Source organism: Notothenia rossii, assembly GCF_949606895.1.
Source record: "Notothenia rossii genome assembly, chromosome: 6".
Classification (NCBI taxonomy): domain Eukaryota; kingdom Metazoa; phylum Chordata; class Actinopteri; order Perciformes; family Nototheniidae; genus Notothenia; species Notothenia rossii.
The window spans coordinates 42,223,454-42,245,399 of NC_136909.1; the positions used below are offsets into that span (position 1 = coordinate 42,223,454).

General features: G+C 38.8%; 1 protein-coding gene across 3 annotated transcripts; it reads left to right on the forward strand.

Moving 5' to 3' along the window:
• Window positions 1–2,331: 2,331 nt before the first annotated feature.
• Window positions 2,332–13,440, forward strand: LOC307045341 (general transcription factor II-I repeat domain-containing protein 2-like). Of its 3 annotated transcripts, XR_013809872.1 has the most exons (10): window positions 2,332–4,432; window positions 4,966–5,373; window positions 6,609–6,775; window positions 8,073–8,345; window positions 9,409–9,471; window positions 9,999–10,066; window positions 10,198–12,089; window positions 12,214–12,451; window positions 12,603–12,743; window positions 13,359–13,440. XR_013809872.1 is itself a non-coding variant. In XM_079690959.1 (9 exons), exons 7-9 carry the CDS (start codon window positions 10,764–10,766, stop codon window positions 12,626–12,628), a joined length of 1,590 nt encoding a protein of 529 aa, XP_079547085.1. In that variant the 5' UTR covers window positions 2,332–4,432; window positions 4,966–5,373; window positions 6,609–6,775; window positions 8,073–8,345; window positions 9,409–9,471; window positions 9,999–10,066; window positions 10,198–10,763; the 3' UTR covers window positions 12,629–13,440. The 3 variants fall into 3 exon arrangements, 2 of the variants coding, with proteins under 2 accessions (XP_079547085.1, XP_079547084.1); XM_079690959.1 differs by having other exon boundaries at window positions 12,603–13,440; XM_079690958.1 differs by lacking the exon at window positions 12,603–12,743.
• Window positions 13,441–21,946: the final 8,506 nt, after the last annotated feature.

A 21,946-nucleotide genomic window follows, 5' to 3' on the forward strand; every position in this document is an offset into this window, starting at 1 on the left:
GTTTAAAAAATATGTCTATGAGTTACAAACATTGCCAGATGTAATTTGTGTGCAAGAGTCTTGGTTAAAACCTCATCTAGACTTTATGATTCCAGGGTTCAGCTCTATCAGATATGATAGAGTTAGCAATCAAAATGGTGGAGGGTGTGTTACTTTCATAAAGGATGGGCTGGCCTATAGGGTAGTCCCATCCCCTGACGACAAGGAATGTGTCATAATAGAAATATGCAGCCCAAGGAAAGAAGGGAACATAAAGCTTATCAATTTCTATAACCCGTGTAAAAATCTGGACATTGAAACCTTACAGACAATAGCAGGGACGGCTCATAGAAGGGAAGTATGGTGTGGTGACTTTAATGCTCACAACAGCCTATGGGGAAGCAGTCAAACAGACAGTAATGGGGATGTCGTAGAAGAAATGCTCGAGGAAAGATCACTGTTTTGCCTTAATGATGGACAAAAAACAAGAATAGACGTGAATAGGGGGACACAATCATGTTTGGACCTCACACTGGTGACGGATAGGTTAGTTAAATCATGTGAATGGTATGTTAAAAGTGATTCTACCATAGGAAGTGATCATTACCCAGTTTTCACAATCATCAATACAAAGGTATGTAGACAGGAAGGGAGTGTATTTACCAGGTGGTGCTTTGGTAAAGCTGACTGGGAAACATTTAGGCTTTACTGTAAGGAGTCAGCGCAATTGTTAACATTAGAAGGAAGTATAGAGGAGTGCTCAAATCAAGTCACAATGCACATTAAAGAAGCAGCAAATAAAACTATACCTAAAAGAACAACAGAGGGTAGGAAGAAAGTGGTTCCGTGGTGGAATGAGGAATGTAGCAGAGCCATTAAAGAACGAAACAAGGCATTTAGGTCTTTAAAGAAAAACTTGTCACAAGACAATATTTCAGATTATCAAAGGAAAAGGGCAGTAGCCCGTAAAACAGTAAAATACACAAAAAAGACGTCATGGAGAGAGTATTGTTCCACCATTGGAAGAGGAGTAAAGTTAGGGGATGTATGGTCGATGTTTAAACGGATGAATGGGAAAAGGAAGTCGGTTAAAATTCCCGCTTTGATTGATGGGGAGAAAGTGGCAGTGTCAAATGAAGAGAAGGCAGAATGTTTAGGTAGGGCATTTGCTGCGGTGCATAGTGGGGAACACCTTGATGACAAACATAGACAGCAAAAAGAGTGTGTATTAAGAGAAAATGAAAATGTGAGGGAAAAGAGACGGGATGATAATTCAGCTCTTGATGTAGACTTCTCAATAGCAGAACTTAAAATATCTTTGCAAGGTGCAGGATACTCAGCACCAGGACAAGACCAGCTATGCTATGCCATGTTCCGGCAGCTACCAGAGGAAACATTCAAATTAGTCCTGAGACTATTTAATCAAATCTGGAGAAACGGAGTCTTACCAATGAGTTGGAAAACGGCAGTTATATTGCCATTTAATAAGCCAGGGAAGGATCCTGCTAATCCCAATAATTACAGACCCATAGCATTAACATCACACTTATGTAAATGGATGGAGAAGATGATAGTGCATAGACTATCACACGTCTTAGAACAGAGAGGGTTAATAAGTCATTTTCAGAGTGGTTTTCGTAAAGGAAGATCCACAATAGATGCTTTGATTAGAGTAAGCAATGAGGTGGAAAAGACAGTGAAAATGAAAGAGGTTATGGCAATAGTATATTTTGATATTGAAAAGGCTTATGATTCTATGTGGAGGGATGGGTTGCTCATCAAATTGAGTAGAATGGGTGTTGGAGGGAGAATGTATAACTGGATCATGGCTTTTTTATCAGACAGAACATTCAGAGTTAAAGTAGGGGCAGAGGTTTCAAAAGAGTGCAGTATAGAAAATGGTATTCCTCAAGGGAGTTCAATCAGCCCGATATTATTTAATGTTATGATAAATGACATTTTTAGTAATTTGGATGGATGCATAAAATCTGCACTATATGCAGATGACGGGGCCATATGGATACGGGGAAGAAATGTTCCATATGTGTTTGAAAAAATAGGGAAAGCTATAAAGAAAGTGGAGAAGTGGTCATACAACTGGGGTTTCAAGCTGTCAGCAAGCAAATCTTGCTTTATGAAATTTACGAATAAACGCAAGATGGAGACTGAGAAGCTTACATTATATGGAAAGCCGATGAGTGAGGTCAATGAATTTAAATATCTGGGGCTATGGTTAGATAGTAAATGTACATGGAAAACTCATATTAAACATTTGGAAACAAAATCCAAAAAAGTGTTGAACCTATTAAGAGCAGTGGCTGGATGTGACTGGGGGGCAGAGAAACAGGCATTAATCGACATCTATCGGGCAATTATGAGGACAACACTGGATTATGGGTGTTTAATATATGCAGCAGCAGCACAAACGTCATTACTAAAAATTGATAGGTTACAATATAAAGCGTTACGGTTGTGTATAGGTGCAATTAAGTCAACCCCTACTAATGCAATATTAGTTGAAGCAGGAGAGACTCCATTGGAGCTAAGAAGAGAGAAAATTGCTCTTGCTTATTGGGTCAGGTTAAAAGGAAGTGGGGAAGGAAATATCACAAACAAAATACTACAGGAGTGCTGGGAATATTCTAAGTTTCAGGGGCGTGGGTTTGGATGGACAAATAAAGAAAAAATAAGGACATACGGCATGCATGAGTTAGAGTTTTCACCATCAAATCCATTCAGTAGTGTACCCCCATGGCTCTTTCCAATAGTAAATATAGATGTGAGTATTGTAGAAAAGAAAAGAGAGTGGCAAATAAATGAAGTAGGACTCAAAACAAGTTTGTACCTCAGGAATAATTATCCCAATTACCTCAAAATATATACAGATGGTTCTAAAAACAAAGAAGAGTGTGTCGGAATTGGTATATATATCCCAGAATTTAAAGTGTCAATATCAAAAAGAGCATCAGACCAACTTTCAGTGTATACAGCAGAAATGCTGGCAGTAGTAATAGGATTACAGTGGGTGGAAGAGGTCAGACCAGACAGGGTGGTGATATGCACAGATTCATTATCCAGTTTACAAAGCATACAGTCAACAACAACTGCCAGAGAAGACATACTCATAGAAATCAATCACAGCCTGTTAAGACTTCACAGAAGCGGCATAGATCTGCGGTTCTGCTGGGTGCCTGCGCATGAGGGGGTGAAAGGGAACGAGTGTGCTGATAGATTAGCAAAAAGTGCACTACAAAAGGAAATCACATTACCAGTTCAACTTGGAAAAGGAGAAGGAAAAGCAGTTATTAAGAAGAAAGGGATGGAGATCTGGCAGAAAAGGTGGGAGAAAGACCAGAAAGGCAAAGAATACCATCAAGTGCAAAAGACAATTACAATTAATATTTATAAAGAAAGAAACAGAAGGGAGGAAGTAATGATAGCTAGGCTCAGACTAAATCACACTGCATTAAATGGTACGCTGTATGTCATGGGGAAAAGTGACAGTGACAAGTGTGGGAACTGTGGAGTTAGGGAAAATGTGGAACATATTTTATTACATTGTGTCACCTATAGAGTTGAAAGAGGGAAATTAAGGGATACAGTTTTAGAGGCAGAGAGGGAGTGGAATGTAGCGGGTATTCTGGGAACAGAAGGAGAAGGAGTAAGAGCTATCAGAAAAGCACTGTTCACCTTTTTGAGGGAAACTGGGATAGGGAAAATAATTTAACAGTAGACCATGGATGATTTGTTTTTTGTTTTGTTTTATTTATTTTATTTTATTTTATTTTATGGTTTTCTTTTTGATATGCTGGTTTATTAGAGGACTGACATGATGATACACACTCGTGTACAGTAGGTGGCGGTATGCAACCAAAAGCTGTTTGCGACCCGCCATTAAAAAAGAGAAGAAGAAGAAGAAGAAGAAGAAGAAAAGAAGAAGAAGAAGAAGAAGAAGAAGAAGATGAAGATGAAGAAGAAGATGAAGATGATGAAGAAGATGAAGATTAAACTTCAAATCGGGATTGGATGTTGGAGTGGCAGTGCGCCAAGGTTACGGAATCGAAACTGGATCGAATCCCCCCACTAATTCAAGTGGAAGAATTGTTCGTGTCTCGGGAAGCTGGAAGCTGTATTATTTGAATCCTTGTTTTATTTATGTTAAATTGTTGTTGTCGGTTAATTTTCCATTTTATTTATTTTGGTTTAAGATATCATTATTTTTTATTTATTATTATCATGTTAGATGTTTAAACTTTTCTGCATTTTATAAGGCAATATATACTTTTTTGTTTTTGTCCGTAGGCTACTTAGGTTATTAAAGAGTTATCGTGTCAACATATAGGAAATGTATTAATATTTTATTGTATAATCGGTACAGGAAATTACATCATTCAGAGCACCACCTATTCGCCAAAGACGCTGCCACCGGCATTGCGATCCATCCTCTGACAATGTAAGTTGGGTCACTAAAGTCTGATACATGTTTTGCTTAGATTTAATAATTGGGGCTTTTTTTTAAGCCTTTACTCGCATGGTTCATCATACATACTGAACTGTTTTAAGTCTGAGAAATGCTTTCGCCATAATCAGCAAAACAACATTAATGTGAAATTATTCTTGCGCGCGGCTAGCTAGCTATCTCACGTTCAACATAAGCTTAAACTAGTTTAGCTACATTTATATCGGCTCATAAGTGGTGTGTGAAAAATATTTGTCTTAATTACGGCTACATACGTCGGTGTTAAAGTGTGAGTTATACGTTATCTTAATCGCTTTTGTTTTACACATGACAGTACTAACGCTGGCCGACATTTTAATATATGTTTGGGGGGGGAGGGGCATAGTCCACGTCCATGTGCTTGTTACGCGTATGAAACAGGAAACACGTAAATGAACTCAGTCTGTCTAAAGTAGTTAAACCGTCACAATGTGCATTTAAAAAGCTAGTTTCACTACATAATTCACTTTTTCTGTTCTCTCCTGCAGCTCCTGTACCCACACCACAAACCCATACACTGATCTACACCATCATAAAACCAACGGCACTTTTAAGAGCCAAACTCAACCTATCTCCCTATCTAGCTCTCTTATATCTATCATCTATTTCTTTATTCACCCTTCTATCTATGCTGTGTACTTCTCTACTTTCCTGTGCTTGTCAGTATGTCTGTTTGTTTGTAATCCCGTGTTAATCATGCCAGGTGGGTCTACAAAAAAGAGATGTCCCTTCTGTCAGAACATTTTATTTTGTGCACAGAAGATCTGTGGACATTGCCTTAAGGAGCAGCCAAAAAAGCCGCGCCTTGAGAAGAAGCTCAAGAGGTTTGATGAGAAGCGTCAGGGCGGAAGAAGAACCACAACATTGCTTCCATCAAGGATGAAGCCATTGTCTTGGTATGTACTTTTTTACTTTTTTTTACTGTATGTTAAGGCACACCAAGCTGACACCAAAGAACTGACACAGACGGACCCTGACTGTTTGCCAATATATTGGGCCAGGATCAAGTTGAATGTTGTTTTTATATACAATTATTTCTTAATGATGTTTGTATCTTATTAACCAATATACACTTTGATATCAACTTCAAATATAGATATTATTGCAAAGGTATTATTTAATATTCTCTTTTCTTTCAATTTTAAAACTACTCTTATCTTAACTTTCACAGCCAAGGGGACACTATTTTTAATTTAACTACACATTTAAATAAACAGAGCACTTCCTTCACTTCCATGTTGTGTTCCATTCTTGCTTATGTACACACTTTTAGACCTTAAAGGCAGGGTATGTAAGTTTGACAAACCGGCTTGAGATCGCTAGAATTTGAAAATACACAACCACTTCCTTATAGAGCCCCTCCTCCAACACACACGAACGCGCACATGACCAATGAGGGCACGGGATAAGTTTGTGCACAGATGGAAGGCTGACAGGCAGGTAGGCCATCCAGTTACTTTAGCCGGGCCGGCTCAGATGATTGGTCGTGCTTTTTACAGTACTACGGCTTCCACAGATGACATTTTTGTATGGATTTTTTGTCAAAGCACTTAAGATATTCATTGCTATCGGGACGTTAAGAGCATTCCATGGAATATAACAAAAAGAGTATCTCGAGCCGGTTTTTCAAACTTACCTACCCCACCTTTAATAAGACTACATAATTGTATGTTACTACTCTATATTACTTTGACGACTGCAGCCAGAACATACAGGAACGTTTTACATCGTAGCACGCAATTTCAATTTCAACGGTGTCAAGCTATGCTTGGATTGCGTTACATTTTTAATTATGCAATAGTCATTGTAAGTGTTAACTGTTAATTGTTGAGTGGTCACACATTTGTATCTTATTGTACTTTAACTTTAAGATTATCAGGGTTTGAACTGGGACTCAGGTTACTGATTTATTTGTATTTTGTGTTTGTCTATAAAATATGTTCTGCTTCTACTGTGTAACCCTTCCTGGTAAATACATGATTCTGCAAAAGCTTAACTCAGCATCTAGGTTTATGAATGTCATACATACTAGATGCTGTCATCAGTAATGTTAAAGTTGTAGTTATATAGTTGTTGTTGATGTTTCCTTTCCATTTCTTTAAACAGTAAATATATTATTTTGTCATTACAGCTTGAGAAACTCCATGCCATTGGCTTTAAACCAGTGCTGCTTCTTGGCAAGGAGACCAGGAAAAAGGACGTCAAATGTGAAATCCTAACCCCTCGCTGCACACTGACCGCGCAATGCCCAGGATTACCTTGACAAGATAGGCACTTTTTATGAGTACCTTTTTGAAGGTGAGATGCTTGCACTATATCTTCACAGTTCACAGTATTGTGTAAACAAAATGTTTATCAATGGAGAGCTTAACATTTCCTTATAACCAACACAGTTATATGGAATAAGTTTGGATCAACTCATTTAATAAAGTCAGTTAAGTTAACAACAACTTACAGCGACTGTTTTCAATCCATCCAAATCTTGTGGGACAACAACTTGATCCAGTATTTATCCTTTGATACAGCCAGAAAGCAGTCATTCGAGCCATTTATTTGGGTTTGGCAAACTATATTTTTGTGAGACAACTAACACACATCCTTTCTATCTGTTAACTGTCACTATTTTTAGCTGCAAAGTATTACAAAAGTTGAAAGTAATTGCAAAATATTTAGGGTTATGGACAATGTTTGACTGTTTATTATTTTAGCAAACTACATACAATAAATACATTTTTAAACACTGAGTATGTAGCCTAATGAGACATGGCTTACTCTGCAGAGGGGACTTGTGGACATTTAACTGTTATTTATCAGGAAATAGTTAGGCAAGTTTACGTGAATTTGAAAAACCATTTTGGGGTATTGTGCTACTTGCGCATTCATTGTATACAAATTGAAAGTTGTAAAGTTGTTAATTTCAAGGTAGTTAGGTTTGATGACTGAAATGTATGTTTAGGCTTGAACCATCCCTTAAGCAATTTCCTTTTAGCAAACCGTTCCTAAACGGTTTCCTTTATCAACGCCCAAAAGGGAGAAATATTTTGAGGTTAATGGTAAGAGCACAATACATGAAGACGATCCCAGTTGACCACATATTCAGTTTGGCAGTTCTGTATTAAGCTCATGTTTCTCGGGTTGTAAACAAAAGCATTTATCCACTGCATCCAGAGGTCCCTTTACATTACATTTATGTTTTTATCCAAAGCGACTTGCTACTTATTTGATTGCACTTATGCAAAACACGTTTGCGTCAGTCTCAAAAATTCTGAACAAAATGTGTGGATGTAAATAATGTAAGGGAACATACATGCACACGTCTATATGTTGTCTACCGACAAATTGACATGTCACATCACATGGAATGTAGATACAAATCGGAAGAATAATATCGCAAAACCATAAATTGTTGACTGGATAAATACCACTATTTCTCTGCTATTAACTTTGACTGCACACAGTCCTATGACATGACGAGTATATTTTTGACCCTTTCTGGAAACATACCTTAAGCACGCTGTATTTCTTATTTCTAGATATATGAGTTAACCTCTTTGTCTTAAGCAAGTCAAGACCAACATTTGTTTAACTTGCACAGGTTGGACACAGGACTCCACTGGCCAGGGGGTTGCGGAAGATCCTGAGGAAGAGACAGTCACGCTGAACCTCACACCCTGTGACCCATCTGAACCAGAAAACAACTGGCAGGAGGCAGGGACCACAGAGAGCCAGGTGCCAGAGACAAGCACCGTGCAGGTGGAGGTGCTGAAGACCCCCCCCCCCGTGAAGCAGTGCACCATCATAGAGGTGGGGCAGGAGGAGCAGCCGCAGCGGGATGATGTGAGACAGGCTACCACCACGGAGGGGCCAGGTAATAAAATAGATATATAGAATCGGAGGGATGAAACCCTCTTTAATGGTCACACATGCAGAGCACACACAGTGACATTTGTTCTCTGAGATTTGCAGCTTTTATATTTATAAAAGTCAAGAGTGTTTTCTGATATTTTCCTAAAAAATTATTGTAGGTAACTTGTTGACAAGTCATGCTTCTACAATATCTCAAAACACCTAATTGCACTTCTTGCATTTTTGGGAATAATGATTGTTCCAATAGGTAAATAATAATAACAACAATAGCTTAATCTAAATAACAATTTCACCTACAACTTCATAAATATGAAAGGAAAATGGGATACTTGGGTATGTGTATATCCTTAGGTACTCGGATATAAATAAATATTAAACGTTTAGAAAAATACAGTCTTTCATTTCTGAACAGACATGTGGTTACTATATGGTTATAACTTTTTCACACAAAAATGCAAAGCAACAGCAGGCTTACTTTACATTTGATAAATCACAAAATAAAACTCCTATCTGATTTGGTTTACACACAGAAAGGGTCTTACATTGTAGCGTTGGGCAGTAGGTCGATTACATCAAAATGATTTGGCTCATGTCCATATATTGTACGAGAGGTTGATATCATTAATATTGTGGTCTACCTAAAGCAATCCCTGACCATAGGGGTAAACTTCGAAGCAACTCATGCAACAACGTCATGCAGCATATTTAAACTTTATACTCAAGAACTGCATTTAGATATGACACTGTCCCATAATGAACATACGGGGAATAAACTTAGGTTTTTGAATCAAAGTTAAATTCATTTAACGTTACAGCACAACATGTTAATATTTATCAAACTATTCCTTACACATAAAGTATGGAGTCAATTATATAGGCAAGACAACAAAACACCTAGACTTCATAGATCAACCTCAATTAAATCGCAATCACAAAAAAATATCTGTACCTAACACCTATTGCATCATGTGATGCTGCACTCGTGGGATGTATTTTGAAACTTGAGTTTAAGCTTAACTTGGTGTACTGTATGTATATAGTAATATTTCTTCTTCAACCCACAGCTGTCAGGACAGGGTCCGTGAGGGACACAGTACTTGGTCCTAGACGCAAAAAGAAAAAGTCAGGTATATTAACAGTATTAAGTATTTTGACTGATTATAAACATTTGCATGAGTCGAATTGATTGGTATTCTAATAAATCTATCGACATGTACTTTAGCAAAGTGCATGTAAACGCAGTGATTGATGCTTCTTCAGTGAGTTAACAATGCTATATTGTGACTAATAACTATAACTGATACATTATCCAAAAATCCAAAGGGCTTTAATTGTCTAATTAGACTAAAATACATAGTCATAGTTGATAAGGTGGTGATGAGAATGCTAGGCAGTAAAGGAAGCAGCAGTGCAGTATTTTTTTTTGGTCATCTCAGGCTCAGCAGTGGTATGGCCATTCAAACAAGCATCCCATGTTAGGACTGAGAGCAACTTGGTTCCATTTCAATGATGTATACAGTAACTTTTGACCAGTGATAACAGTGTGGTCAGTTTCATCGTGCAAGTCTGGTTGCTACTTAAGTGTTCATAGTTGTATTTATTTTATTTCTAATATGACTAATACTGTATGTGGAACCTGCTTTGATGTTCACAGATTGCTCCTACCACACTCGCCTAGAAACTTTCCCCATCAGGAGTGTAATAAAAGAAAGAATGAGAAAGGTTAGACGGGAATAAAAGTAATGCATAAGGTGTGCTTTATGATTTACAAACTTCCAACACAATTGTTTGCTAAATAGCTAATATGCGTTTGGTCTTTCCGAAATTAGAGATTTGTTTTCTTCTCTTGATAGGGAAAAGCAGAAATGTTGGTGGAGTGGGAGCCCTGTCCAGTATGGTATATATCAGGCATCCTCAAAGTCCGGACTCCGGTCCGGATCCGGACCGAACCACCACTGTCTCTGGACTCTGAGCAAATTATACTTTTCATATGTATTATCTGTATAATCTGTATTATCTGTATTATCTGCGAGACACAACGCCTGCCACAACGCCTGCCTTATCCGTCTGCCACAACGCAACGAGTCAAAATTATCCGCTATGTCTGCAAACAGCGCTCTGGCGACACACACACACACACACACTGTTCCACTGTGTGTGTGTGTCTGTCAACGCTTTGGTCCAATCACATTCAGCAGCCCGTCAGCGTTTTTTTCCCCCACCAACAGTCTGCGAATCAGAGGCACAGGAGGGCGGGTCTTCGCGGAATGAAAATGCGTGTGTCGTCTCTTTCAACCTGTCTGAGTCAGCGCGGGAGCTTAAAAAATAAATAAAGTCAGAGCGAGAGTTGACAGCGCATCTAGTTGCATTTAGCTAGTAGTTTCAGCTGTAGCCTAGTGTAGCTAGTAAAGCTAGAAAAATGGCATGTTCAAAGATGACCAATAAAAGAAAAGTCGACAGTGAAAACCGGCAATTCAAAGATGAGTGGACTGCAAAATATGCGTTCATCCTCCCTCCAGCGAGCACCAAACCAATGTGCCTAATATGCCAAGAAACGGTAGCTCTTGTGAAGAGTGGCAATTTGAAACGGCACTATGAAACGAAACATAATTATTTTGAGGCGACCTTCCCTCAAAATTCAGCGGTAAGAACCACAAAAATAAATGGGATGAAATCCTCATATCAAGCTGCAAGCAGGATCCTTGTAACATCTATGTCACAAGGAGAAAAGGCAACTGAGTCCTCACTCAGAGTGGCATGGGTGTTGGCTAAACACAAGAAGCCATTCTCTGATGCAGAAATAATTAAAGAATGCATGACTGAAGTGATGGAGACCATGTTTGAAGGCAAACAAAAAGAGGAAATAACAGCTAAAATTAAGCAAATCCCCCTCTCAGATTCCACAGCAACCAGAAGAACGGAAATACTGGCTGGTGATTTGATTAATCAGCTTTGTGATGGAATCAAAAATGCACAGCGCATTTCCTTAGCTGTGGATGAGTCCACTGACACCACTGACAATGCTCAGTTGCTGGTGTTTGTGAGATTTTATGATGAGGCAAAGGGGGAGTTTGTTGAAGATGTGTTGGGCCTGACGAACCTCAGTGGACACACAAGGGGGGAAGACATTTATAAAGCAGTAATGGGAATGCTGAATGAAAGAGGGATAGATCTAAAGAAAGTGGTGTCAATTGCTACTGATGGAGCTCCAGCCATGATGGGGAGAGAGAGAGGACTGGTTCAGCGCCTGAAAGATCACCACCCTGACCTGATCTCATACCACTGCATAATCCACCAGTCTGTCCTTTGTGCAAGTCTTGGAGAAGTGTACTCTGAAATCATGGCAACAGTGATGAGACTCATAAACTTTTTGAGAGCATCATCTTCACTGCAGCATCGCTTGCTGCGAACATTCCTGACAGAGGTCAATGCAACTTTTGATGATTTGCTCCTGCACAACAACATCAGGTGGCTGAGCAAAGGCAAGGTCCTGGAGCGTTTTTGGTCCATTAGGAAAGAGCTGCAAGTGTTTCTGTCAGAGCAAAAGAGTGCAAAAGCAAAACAGTTCATGGAATTCATGCAAAATGAAGAGAAGATGGAAGCTGTTGCATTTTTGGCTGATATAACATCTCATCTCAATGACCTAAATCTCAAGCTACAGGGCAAGAACAACACAGTGTGTGAGCTGATGTCAGCAGTGCGTGCTTTCCAGAGGAAACTGGAGGTTTTCAAAAGTGACCTACAGGTAAGCCTTTTTAATATTTTCTACCACACACATTTCCTGGATTCCAATGAACACCTTTTTGATACTTTATCATACCCTTTTAAGCAGTGCTCCTTATATTTTTCTTATTTATTTTTTCCTACAGGAGGGACTGCTCCACTTCCCCAAACTTTTGGAACAGACCAAAGGAGACAATCGTCCTCAGAATCATGTTGGATTCCTGGAGAAGCTGATTGAAAACTTCAAGACTCGCTTTGATGACTTCAGATTAGGAAAACAAGTCCTACTGTACATTGAAAACCCATTTCTGGTCAGAAATGTCAGAGAGTTCTCTGCAGAAGCACAACAAATCTTCCCATGGGCCAGTGCTGCTTCTCTGCAAAGTGAGTTGATTGACCTCCAGGAAAACCTTGCACTGAAAGAGGCTGACTGTGACACTCCCACCTTCTGGACAAAGATGGTCACTGCAGCTAATTTCCCTCTCCTGCATAAGATGGCACTTCACATCCTCACAATGTTTGGCTCAACCTACAGGTGTGAGTCTGCATTCTCAACAATGAACATGGTGAAGAACAAGTACCGCAGCCGACTCACCAATGAACACTTGCATCAGTGTGTCCGCCTGGCCATCACGCCTTTTGTGCCAAAGTTCAAAGTCTTGGCAACAGACCAAAGGTGCCACTTCTCTCATTAAGCAACAGTGTTTGACACAATGTACAATAGTTCTGGACTTATTTCGACTTTGATTCCTGGGATGGTTTGATTCACTTCGAGACTGTTTTTGCAATCTCGTGTTAAGAATCTTGTTACAATTGTTTAAAAGTTTGAATGACCGTATTAAACGGACCTTTGTCTTATTGAACATTTTCTTTGTGGACCTTTAAGATTTGTATTTGAGTACCCCTGGTATATATCTTCCAGTTACTTGGCTTCATGTCATCTGATGTAGTCCCATGTTGGAGAACAAACACATGATATTTAACAAATGCAAAACATCCAAATCTACCACCAGTCCTCTTATATATTTCACTGCTGTTATTCTGAAGCAGCTGAAGTAGTGTAGGAACAAATGATTGTTTAACTTCATTGTTGTTAATGTATGTGTTTTTTTTATTTTGTATTGTTTGTTAGAACATTTGTTTTCATTTCTATGTTCACTTTTTCTAAATGGTAAATGAAACATTTACTTATATAAATTGAGTTATAAGATGTTTGCTTCACACATGGTTTATGCTTTTCGGAAAGACGAAACAAGTAACTGTAACTAACATTATTCCATTCTGTTTTCAGTGGCAAGGAGTGGGCTCATTCCTGGCAGCCGAAGAATTCTCCGGGATAATGCATAAAAATAAAATCTGTTATTTGAACACCAGTTTTGTTTTTGCACGTTTGTTCTCTTGTTTATATGCTCCATTTGAGTCATATTTAATATGTTTCTATTAGAAATAAGATGACCAAAATGCATTTGACTTTTTAGGAAATTACAGTTGAAATACTACATGATTTCATTGTCAGTGATAGGAACACCATAACCTATTTTAAGCATATTCATGTGTGAAATCTGGTACTTTGCCATCCACTGCCTTATCTAATTTGTTTAACTTCCGAAGTATAACGCTTTGGAGGTAGGCTTGCATATAAAGTGCCTTTGGGTTTCAGAAAAGCACTCTAAAAATAAAATGTATTATTATATCATTTAATTATAGGCCTAATTAAAATGATCCTGATCTGGATCACTGGTTTTGCTACTACATTTAGAAAGCTTTTGGGGACAAATGCTTGAGATATTAAAATGGTAGTGATTACTTTGAATTTTCTTTTTCACTTATTGATAACCACAACTCGAGTATCAGGGTGGTCTTTATCTGGAAAGTTATCCACATCTCATCACCACGTTGTCACGGCGACCCTTTGTCACGTCACAGATACGGTACCCAAACTCAGATCGCCACCCAAACGATACTGCCGTTGCTAAGGAGGCAAAAGTGCAAATTTGTATTTTATATTTTTTTAAACACAGGGTTTGGTTTCGGATCGCGCCCGATTGACGGATTTCTGAAAGGGAATAGAGCCTATACGGCCGTCAACGCAAGACAAGTCGAACGATTCCACGCATACAAGCTGGAAGAACTACAAATATGCCAGCTCTGTGTACTTCGTAACGATTGTTGGGCGCGTATCTAATGGGAATTGTAGTTTGTAGCACTGCTCTCATATCATTTCAATGGGTTAACTTTCTATTCTTCTGTGTTTTTGTATGTTTTGAGCTGAGGTGCCAACTCAACATGCAATGTTAATGAAATGAATGACATTTGGTTATGATTCATGGTTTTTGTGTTAATGTAATAGCAGTTAAAACAGGACCGGTCAAATTTGACCGCACAAACCAAAGTAAGGGGGGGGGAAACGAATACAATAGGAGGGTTTTAATGTAACCATTGCTTATGACATTGATGATATTTTAAATCAAAAAACATTCCCTACAATGTGAAAGCTCTGGATGCTATACAAATGAATAGTTGATATTTTTTTAGGGCCACAACTTTGGCACTAGAGCACCCAGTGTTATCAAACGCATTTCAATGGTGAAACTATCCAAACATATTGAATATGACAACATTTTCCACTACGATGAAAGGCGTGTAAGCCAACAAACCTTATTTTGGTTCCATCATGGGTAACGCCACCCATCCTCTCCACCTGCAGCTGGACAGACAGATACCCCCCCCCCCCCCACCTGGACACCTGGCTTTATTATTTATATTATATATATATATATATATTATTTATATTATATTATATATATTATATTTATTATTTTATTATTTATTAACGCTGGCCATAATGGGCAGCATTAATATATTAATATATTAATGCTGCCCATTATGGGCACAAGCAATTTCCCCCCATTTATTAATTATATGTTTTAAATGTGAGTGTTTCCTATCCCCTAAACCTCCAGGGACGGGATGTACACAGTTTAATACTGGCAACTTCTTATTATGGCAAATATGAAAACGTCTTTTAAAACTACAATACCCAGCAGAGAGGTGCCATAGAACATGTTGCGAAACACACAATAGTGTGTAGTTACTACACAGTTACTACATTTGTAGTTCTGGGGACGGGGTGGGGGAGGGGGTGGACCCGTTCAAATCCAATTTTGGACAGAGTGCCGTGGTTCCATCCCATTTCAAAGTGCTGTTCGACGCTCGGCGTAACCCTCGGCGCACACTCAAACATCCAATCAGAGCTTGAGGACTATCACGGGGTTTGTCCATGGATGGGTTTGTCCAGCGCCGTATAGACTGTCTATCTGTTATCTGTTATCTGTTATAGACTGTTCTATCTATATGGCGCTGGGTTTGTCAAGCGAAGCGGAGAGAATACTTACTTCCGGGTGTAAAATTCTCTAAAGCAAATGAGCTGCTCCGACCCTCGGTCCTGACGGACTCCAACTTGTGTTTATTAATCAAACAAATAAATACACACAAGGATACTTATGTGTTGTGTTGTTCTATGTGTAAATCAAATATAACAATTTATAACAATGTATTATTTGGTTTTGAGAACAACAATGAGGTGATTCACCAAATAAACTATTTGTTGTTTATCTCAATGTCCCTAATTATACATCCTAAAAGACTGTGCATTGTACATGTTGATTGAAGTACTTCAATCAATCAGGTTAATAGCTGGAGACCAAAAAGGAAATATAACTGACAAAGCAATTAAAGCAAGTAACGCAAAAGAAACAAAAATGAACAATTAGAGGAAAGTTGTTATTGGGCTGCGGTGTAACAGGTGCAGTCATATAAAGTTAATGACAGGTAAATCCTATAAGAGATCGAAAATAATAATGCATAGGCATCCCGTTCAGGGAAAAAAGGGAAAGACCTCCTGCTCTTGGACAATGATGTGCTCACCAAGTTGTAACCAGCAAGATATACTTGGAGATTTAGGAATTTACATTCTAGTGTTTCAAAAAGGATCAAAAGTGAATGGTTCATTGCTCAGGATGCATTCCAGGGACGCTAAGCATTTTCTTCAATACAATTTAAGTTGTGTACAAGTGAAATGTTTGGCCTGATGCTGCGGCATAGGGAAAAGTCATATGGTCAACATATTCAAGGGTGATCTTCAATTGAGGAGTATGAATACAATCTCTAAATATAAAGTCAGTAAAGTATTTACATTTCTGATAGCACATCAACTCTTGGCGGATATTCGTGTTTGAGAGCAGCAGCAATCTGGGGAAATACAGAGAAACAAAAAAGAGGGGCAGATCAGAAACCAAATTTGAGGTTTTTGAATACACAATGTATGTTTAGCATTAATGAATACAAAAGTAACAGCAACATGTCTAGGTTGAGGCTAAATCAACAAAGATACTGTACATTAATTCATAAGTAAATTACCTAAATTATGTTTCCTTCTTCATCTTCACTGGCCACTTTGACTTTCCTCTTCATGTTGAAGGAAACAAGCATCAGGACCTAAAGCAGTCTTGTACTGCTGCAGTACCACCTGCAACCTCTCCAACGCCTCAGCACGCTTCCTTCTTAGGGTGCACCCAAATCCTTATTTGGACATACTATAAACAGGGTTCCTGCAGGTTTCGCCGACTCAAATTTAAGACTTTTTAAGACCTTTTTAAGACCACTTTGAATAGAATCTAAGACCTATTTCACGGCAATAAAGTATGAAGAAAAATTGCTATGAAAGAAGAAATATGTCCCATAATTTTTTTTAAAGTAAATGTATTCATGTTCAACATAAGAACAATGACTGAACATAACAGTACAGAACTGTCTTAGCGTGTTAGACAAAAAGTGTGTATGTGTGTGTATGTGTTAGGGGTGTTGAAAATAATCGTTTCTACGATGCATTGCGATGCGGACGTGGACGATTCGGTATTGATGCAGTGACGGAAGATAATCGATTATAGCGTAGTAACGTTGCTTCCTGATTTTCCGGCCGCGGCTTTACTATAACGTTTTTTTTTCTGTCACTTTAATATAAAATCGGTCGGTGACGCAGAGACCAGGGAACAGACGTGACAGCGGCACAGCGGCACAGCAACATCAAACACGGAGCAGTCTGCTTTATCCACCAACACAAGAACACCAGTCCAGAACCAACAGCAGAAGGACTCGCTCTGAATCACTCCGTGTCGCTACGGCTCAGAGACACAGGGATTTATGTTTTTCAAAAATAATCGCGTTACAATCATGTCAGGTTTTTGGTGGATTTAATTAAGTCTTGGATTGCAGAGTATTAATCTCCTTTAGCAATTTTCAGACGATATATACAATACGTGTGTAAAGTTTGTTAACAGAAGACCGTTGCTAGAAGCTGCAGCTAGACTGCAGAAGCATTAGTTTTTAGTTTTTGAGGATGGAACAAGTTCACACACAGATAGGGAGGCTAGACCTATACAATTCATTTACTTTGGTTTATAAATTAATGTCAAGACATTTATGTTATTGATTTCTGAAGCACTTTCTAAATAATAAAAAGAGAGTTCATTATGTATTTACTGCATGTATGCATTGATGAAAAATAAGCCATGTGCAGTAATATAGAAAATTGAGGATGCAACGCATTGGTATGAATCGTGATGCATCGGGATATCGAATTGAATCGAATCGTTGACAGGATAATCGTAATCGAATCGTGAGACCAGTGAAGATGCAGAGCCCTAGTGTGTGTGTGTGTGTAGTGTGTGTGTGTCTGCTTGAGTGTGTGTGTGTGTGTGTGTTAGGAATGTGCAATTAATCGTATTTTGATTGCAATTACGATGTTGGCCCTGCCACAATTACGAAAACAACATAATCGAAAAAAAACCGATTATTTAGCTTTGCTAGGTTGTGACAGTGCACGACAAAAATATTTGATCTAATTAATTTTAGTCTAATTTATTTATCATATTTATATATGTTAAGTAGCTTGTGGAAGTGCGCTACAAAATATTTGTTGATCTTGTTTATTGGTATTTATTATTTTGATAATATTTATTTAAATGTATCATTTATTTAATAAATTTTTGTATTGGTTTTTCAGTTCAATTATACGTTCAGGGTAATCAACAGTTAAAAAGATACTGTTCAAATTATTATTTGTTTTAAAGTTCAATAAATGGATGTTTTCAAAGTCAATGAATAATCGTATTTAATAATCATGATATTAATGATTGACGCAGCATAATCGTGATTATTGCCATAATCGAGCAGCCCTAGTGTGTGTGTGTGTGTGTGTGTGTGTGTGTGTGCGTGCGTGCGTGCGTGCGTGCGTGCGTGTGTGTGTGTGTGTGTGTGTGTGTGTGTGTGTGTGTGTGTGTGTGTGTGTGTGTGTGTGTGTGTGTGTGTGTGAGAGAGAGAGAGTAACAAGAGCTATATTCAGAGCTCTGCTGCCTTGGCTTCAATCTTTCATCGTTGCTGTTGTATGATAGGTGTTTAACTACGGTATTTAGCGTCTACAGCACCTCCACTTTTAGGGTTGACGTAGACCCAAACGTCGCCCGGAGGTCCCCCGGTCTTGTTGCGGGAGCTGGGTTATGGCTAGAAAGGATCCGTCTAATGTAAATATGACGTCACGTTCTCGTTCTAACTCTCGTTGTAATCGGAGCGGCTCGTTTATAATCGGAGCGGCTCGGAAGCGCAGTCACGTGGCTGAATGTTTACGTTTGGGATGGCGAGAAACTAAACTATATTAGGTATGTAAATACTTGTTAGCGGTCTTGCTGTTGAAAGAAGAATGACAACACTGTAGATCAGCAACACTATGGTTTATTTTGTATTCACAGGCAAGTCAACGTTGTTGCAGTAAAAGTCCCAAGATAGCTCCTGGTGCAATAAAATGTATGTTGCATGTTACTGCTGTAGATGTGTTTGCCTCTTTTATATCCCGTTGGGTAGTTTAATCTGCAGCAATGCATCATATTCTATATCATCATATATGTGTAGCTTTGTCTCTGTCGTATCTTTCAAAAGTAAAGTGAAACAGCTGTTTTCAGCTTTGTGATGATGCATTTTCCAGCTGATCCAAGAGGCTTTTTAAACACCTTAATTGGCTTAAGAGGGAGGAGAATTTTCTCAACGCATAAAGGAACACTTTATCCTTCAGTTTATCACAAACATTACATCAACACATTTGGAGATCCTAATTTGAATCCAGTCTGTAATTTGATATTAAGGTTTTAATAATGAAATGAGGTCATGAATCGAGTTCAAGGTTAAGATCATCTTTATTATCCTATGTACAAAAATTAACATACAACATAAATATAACAGTAACGAATAAAACAAAATAACATTATGCAACTCTGATCTTCTTGCTGATACTTTTCAAAGTTACTTTTACATTTGCTCTACTTCTCCTGCTACTGTTTGCTCTGCTTTCAACTTCTCTTTCAACTCTGCTCTTTACTCTGCTTTCCCTGTTTCCTCTGTTCTCCTCTCCTCATCTTCTCCTCAGACTATCCTCCTTTTGCTGTATCCTCTCCTCTCCTGTTCTCCTCTCCTCATACTCTCCTCCTTTTGCTGTCTCCTCTCCTCTGTTTTCCTCATCTCCTCTCCTCCTCAGACTCTCCTCCTTTTGCTGTCTCCTCTCCTCTGTTCTCCTCATCTCCTCTCCTCCTCAGACTCTCCTCCTTTTGCTGTCTCCTCTCCTCTGTTCTCCTCATCTCCTCTCCTCCTTTTGCTGTCTCCTCTCCACTGTTTTCCTCATCTCCTCTCCTCCTCAGACTCTCCTCCTTTTGCTGTTAGATATTTAGACTGTAATGACAGCTTATGATATACTTTTTATAACTACATCAATCACATGCAATGGATTAAAAACGTTGTTTTACTTACCGCCTCTTTACAGCTCCATTCATCTCCAAGCTTCCAACATTCACCTGGCGGTGGTGCCTTGGATGAAAACAACTTTTGATATGATACACTACAACAACAATAGTTAACACCTACAGTATCCACAGCAATAAGCACAATGAGAAGACTAATGGTCTCTTTTATACCAATTTCTATTGGAGTGAAATGAACTGTGCCATGTCACATAGGATTGGAATGGATGATTGGCTGTGTTTTGTGAATATAGAGGAGATGGCAAAAGTAAATATACTTTGTTCTTACCTAAAGCATCTATCCTCCTCTTCGTACCCCTGCCTGCTCCTCCCGCATTAGACTCTGGGGACTTAGCTTTTAAAATCTTGTTCAAGCTGTCCACTCTGTAGTTGGATCTCATGACCTCAGCTTTATGACCCACCCGGCCTGAAAAAGGGTGTCTACGATGGCTGGTACTGAGAGGTGTTATGGTCCTCTTCTGCCTTTTGTGTTTGGGGGGCGTGAAGGTGAGAGGAAGACTACTGTCATGTGGGGTGTGTTGCTTTACGTCCTCCAAAAGATAATTTAGTCTTGATATCACTGTACACATGAACGTCTCATCCTGTAGGTGGTATGTGTGCTCAGTAATTTCCCGCAATAAGGTCCCACACTGCTGTCGTTTCCTATCTCTTGAGGACTTTGAGTGGTTACCACTGCTCTGATTACAACGAGAGTTAGAACGACGTCTCTTCTCGATCTTCCCGCGTCCCGCCCACCCCGACCCTTTCCGATTACAGCCGAGCCGCTCCGATTACAACGAGAGTTAGAACGAGAACGTGACGTCATATTTACATTAGACGGATCCTTTCTAGCCATAACCCGGGAGCTGCTGCACTAGCTAACGCTCCACTAGCTAACGCTACATTAGCAAAAAAAACGCTGCTTTCTTTTGCAAAAGGTGCAGCGGGCTTCAAACACGTTCCCTCCACTGGTTTCAACCAAGCACTAAATTAGATGTTTTCCAACCAAATATGGTTGAACTTACACTTCCCCATATTCATTTGTAAGTAGATTCGAAGATACATGAGTTTCTGACTGCCGCTAGCTGAAGCTTGGTTGCTAGCTGGGTGTTCTCCAATAAGGGGCCGGGGGAAACAAATTTAGTGATTACTGGTTCCATGTTGATTTAATTCAATACAAATTGTTGGGGGGAACTGAAAGGCTATTACCGTACTGGTTACTTTGCAGCCCGGACATTTCCCCCAAAACACATTTAGACACATTTATCGCAACACAGAAGTACCTTTCAAATCCGATCATTTTTAAAGACCTTCTAAATCATATTTAAGACCTTTCTTATTTTTTTTGTCATATTTAAGACCTTTTTAAGGACATAAATTCAGATTATCAAATGTAAGACTTTTTAAGACCCTGCGGGAACCCTGTATGAAGTAAGATTGCTTCACGAGGCCAGAGCACTTCAATGGAGTATATTCTCTCCCATGTACATATAAAGATGATTGTCACTTTCAAGGGACTTCATTATGTAAAATGGCCGGGTCGAATGGGCAAAGGCCATTATACTCCATCCAATTTCTGTGACCAAGAATGATTTGGGCTGACTTTTTTTCCTTTAAAACTCATACTTTACAAAGTAGGTTAAGTTTTGCTTTCAACTTACCTTCCTCAGCCACCTTATTTTTTAGAGCAACTGCCATGTTCTGCAACCATGTGCAATGCTGCGCCATCTCCCACAATAGGATGCCTTTCTCCTCTTGCAGTCTCCGTGTAAGCATGACTTGATCAAGTATATTTTTCTTGGCTGTAAAGTTAGCTAAAATCCAATCACAGTTATGTATATACATGAATCACATTTTCATTATAGCATAACAATATGTTTAAAACTCCAAACATCTACTTTCAAAATAATCAAATGTATACACAATAAGAAAACTTAAGATATACTGAAAGCAATTCTAGAACCCTGAAGGCAAGGAAGACTGAAAAGAGTCAAGGGAAGCTTATAAAAGTTAACAGCATTTAATTACACAAAAT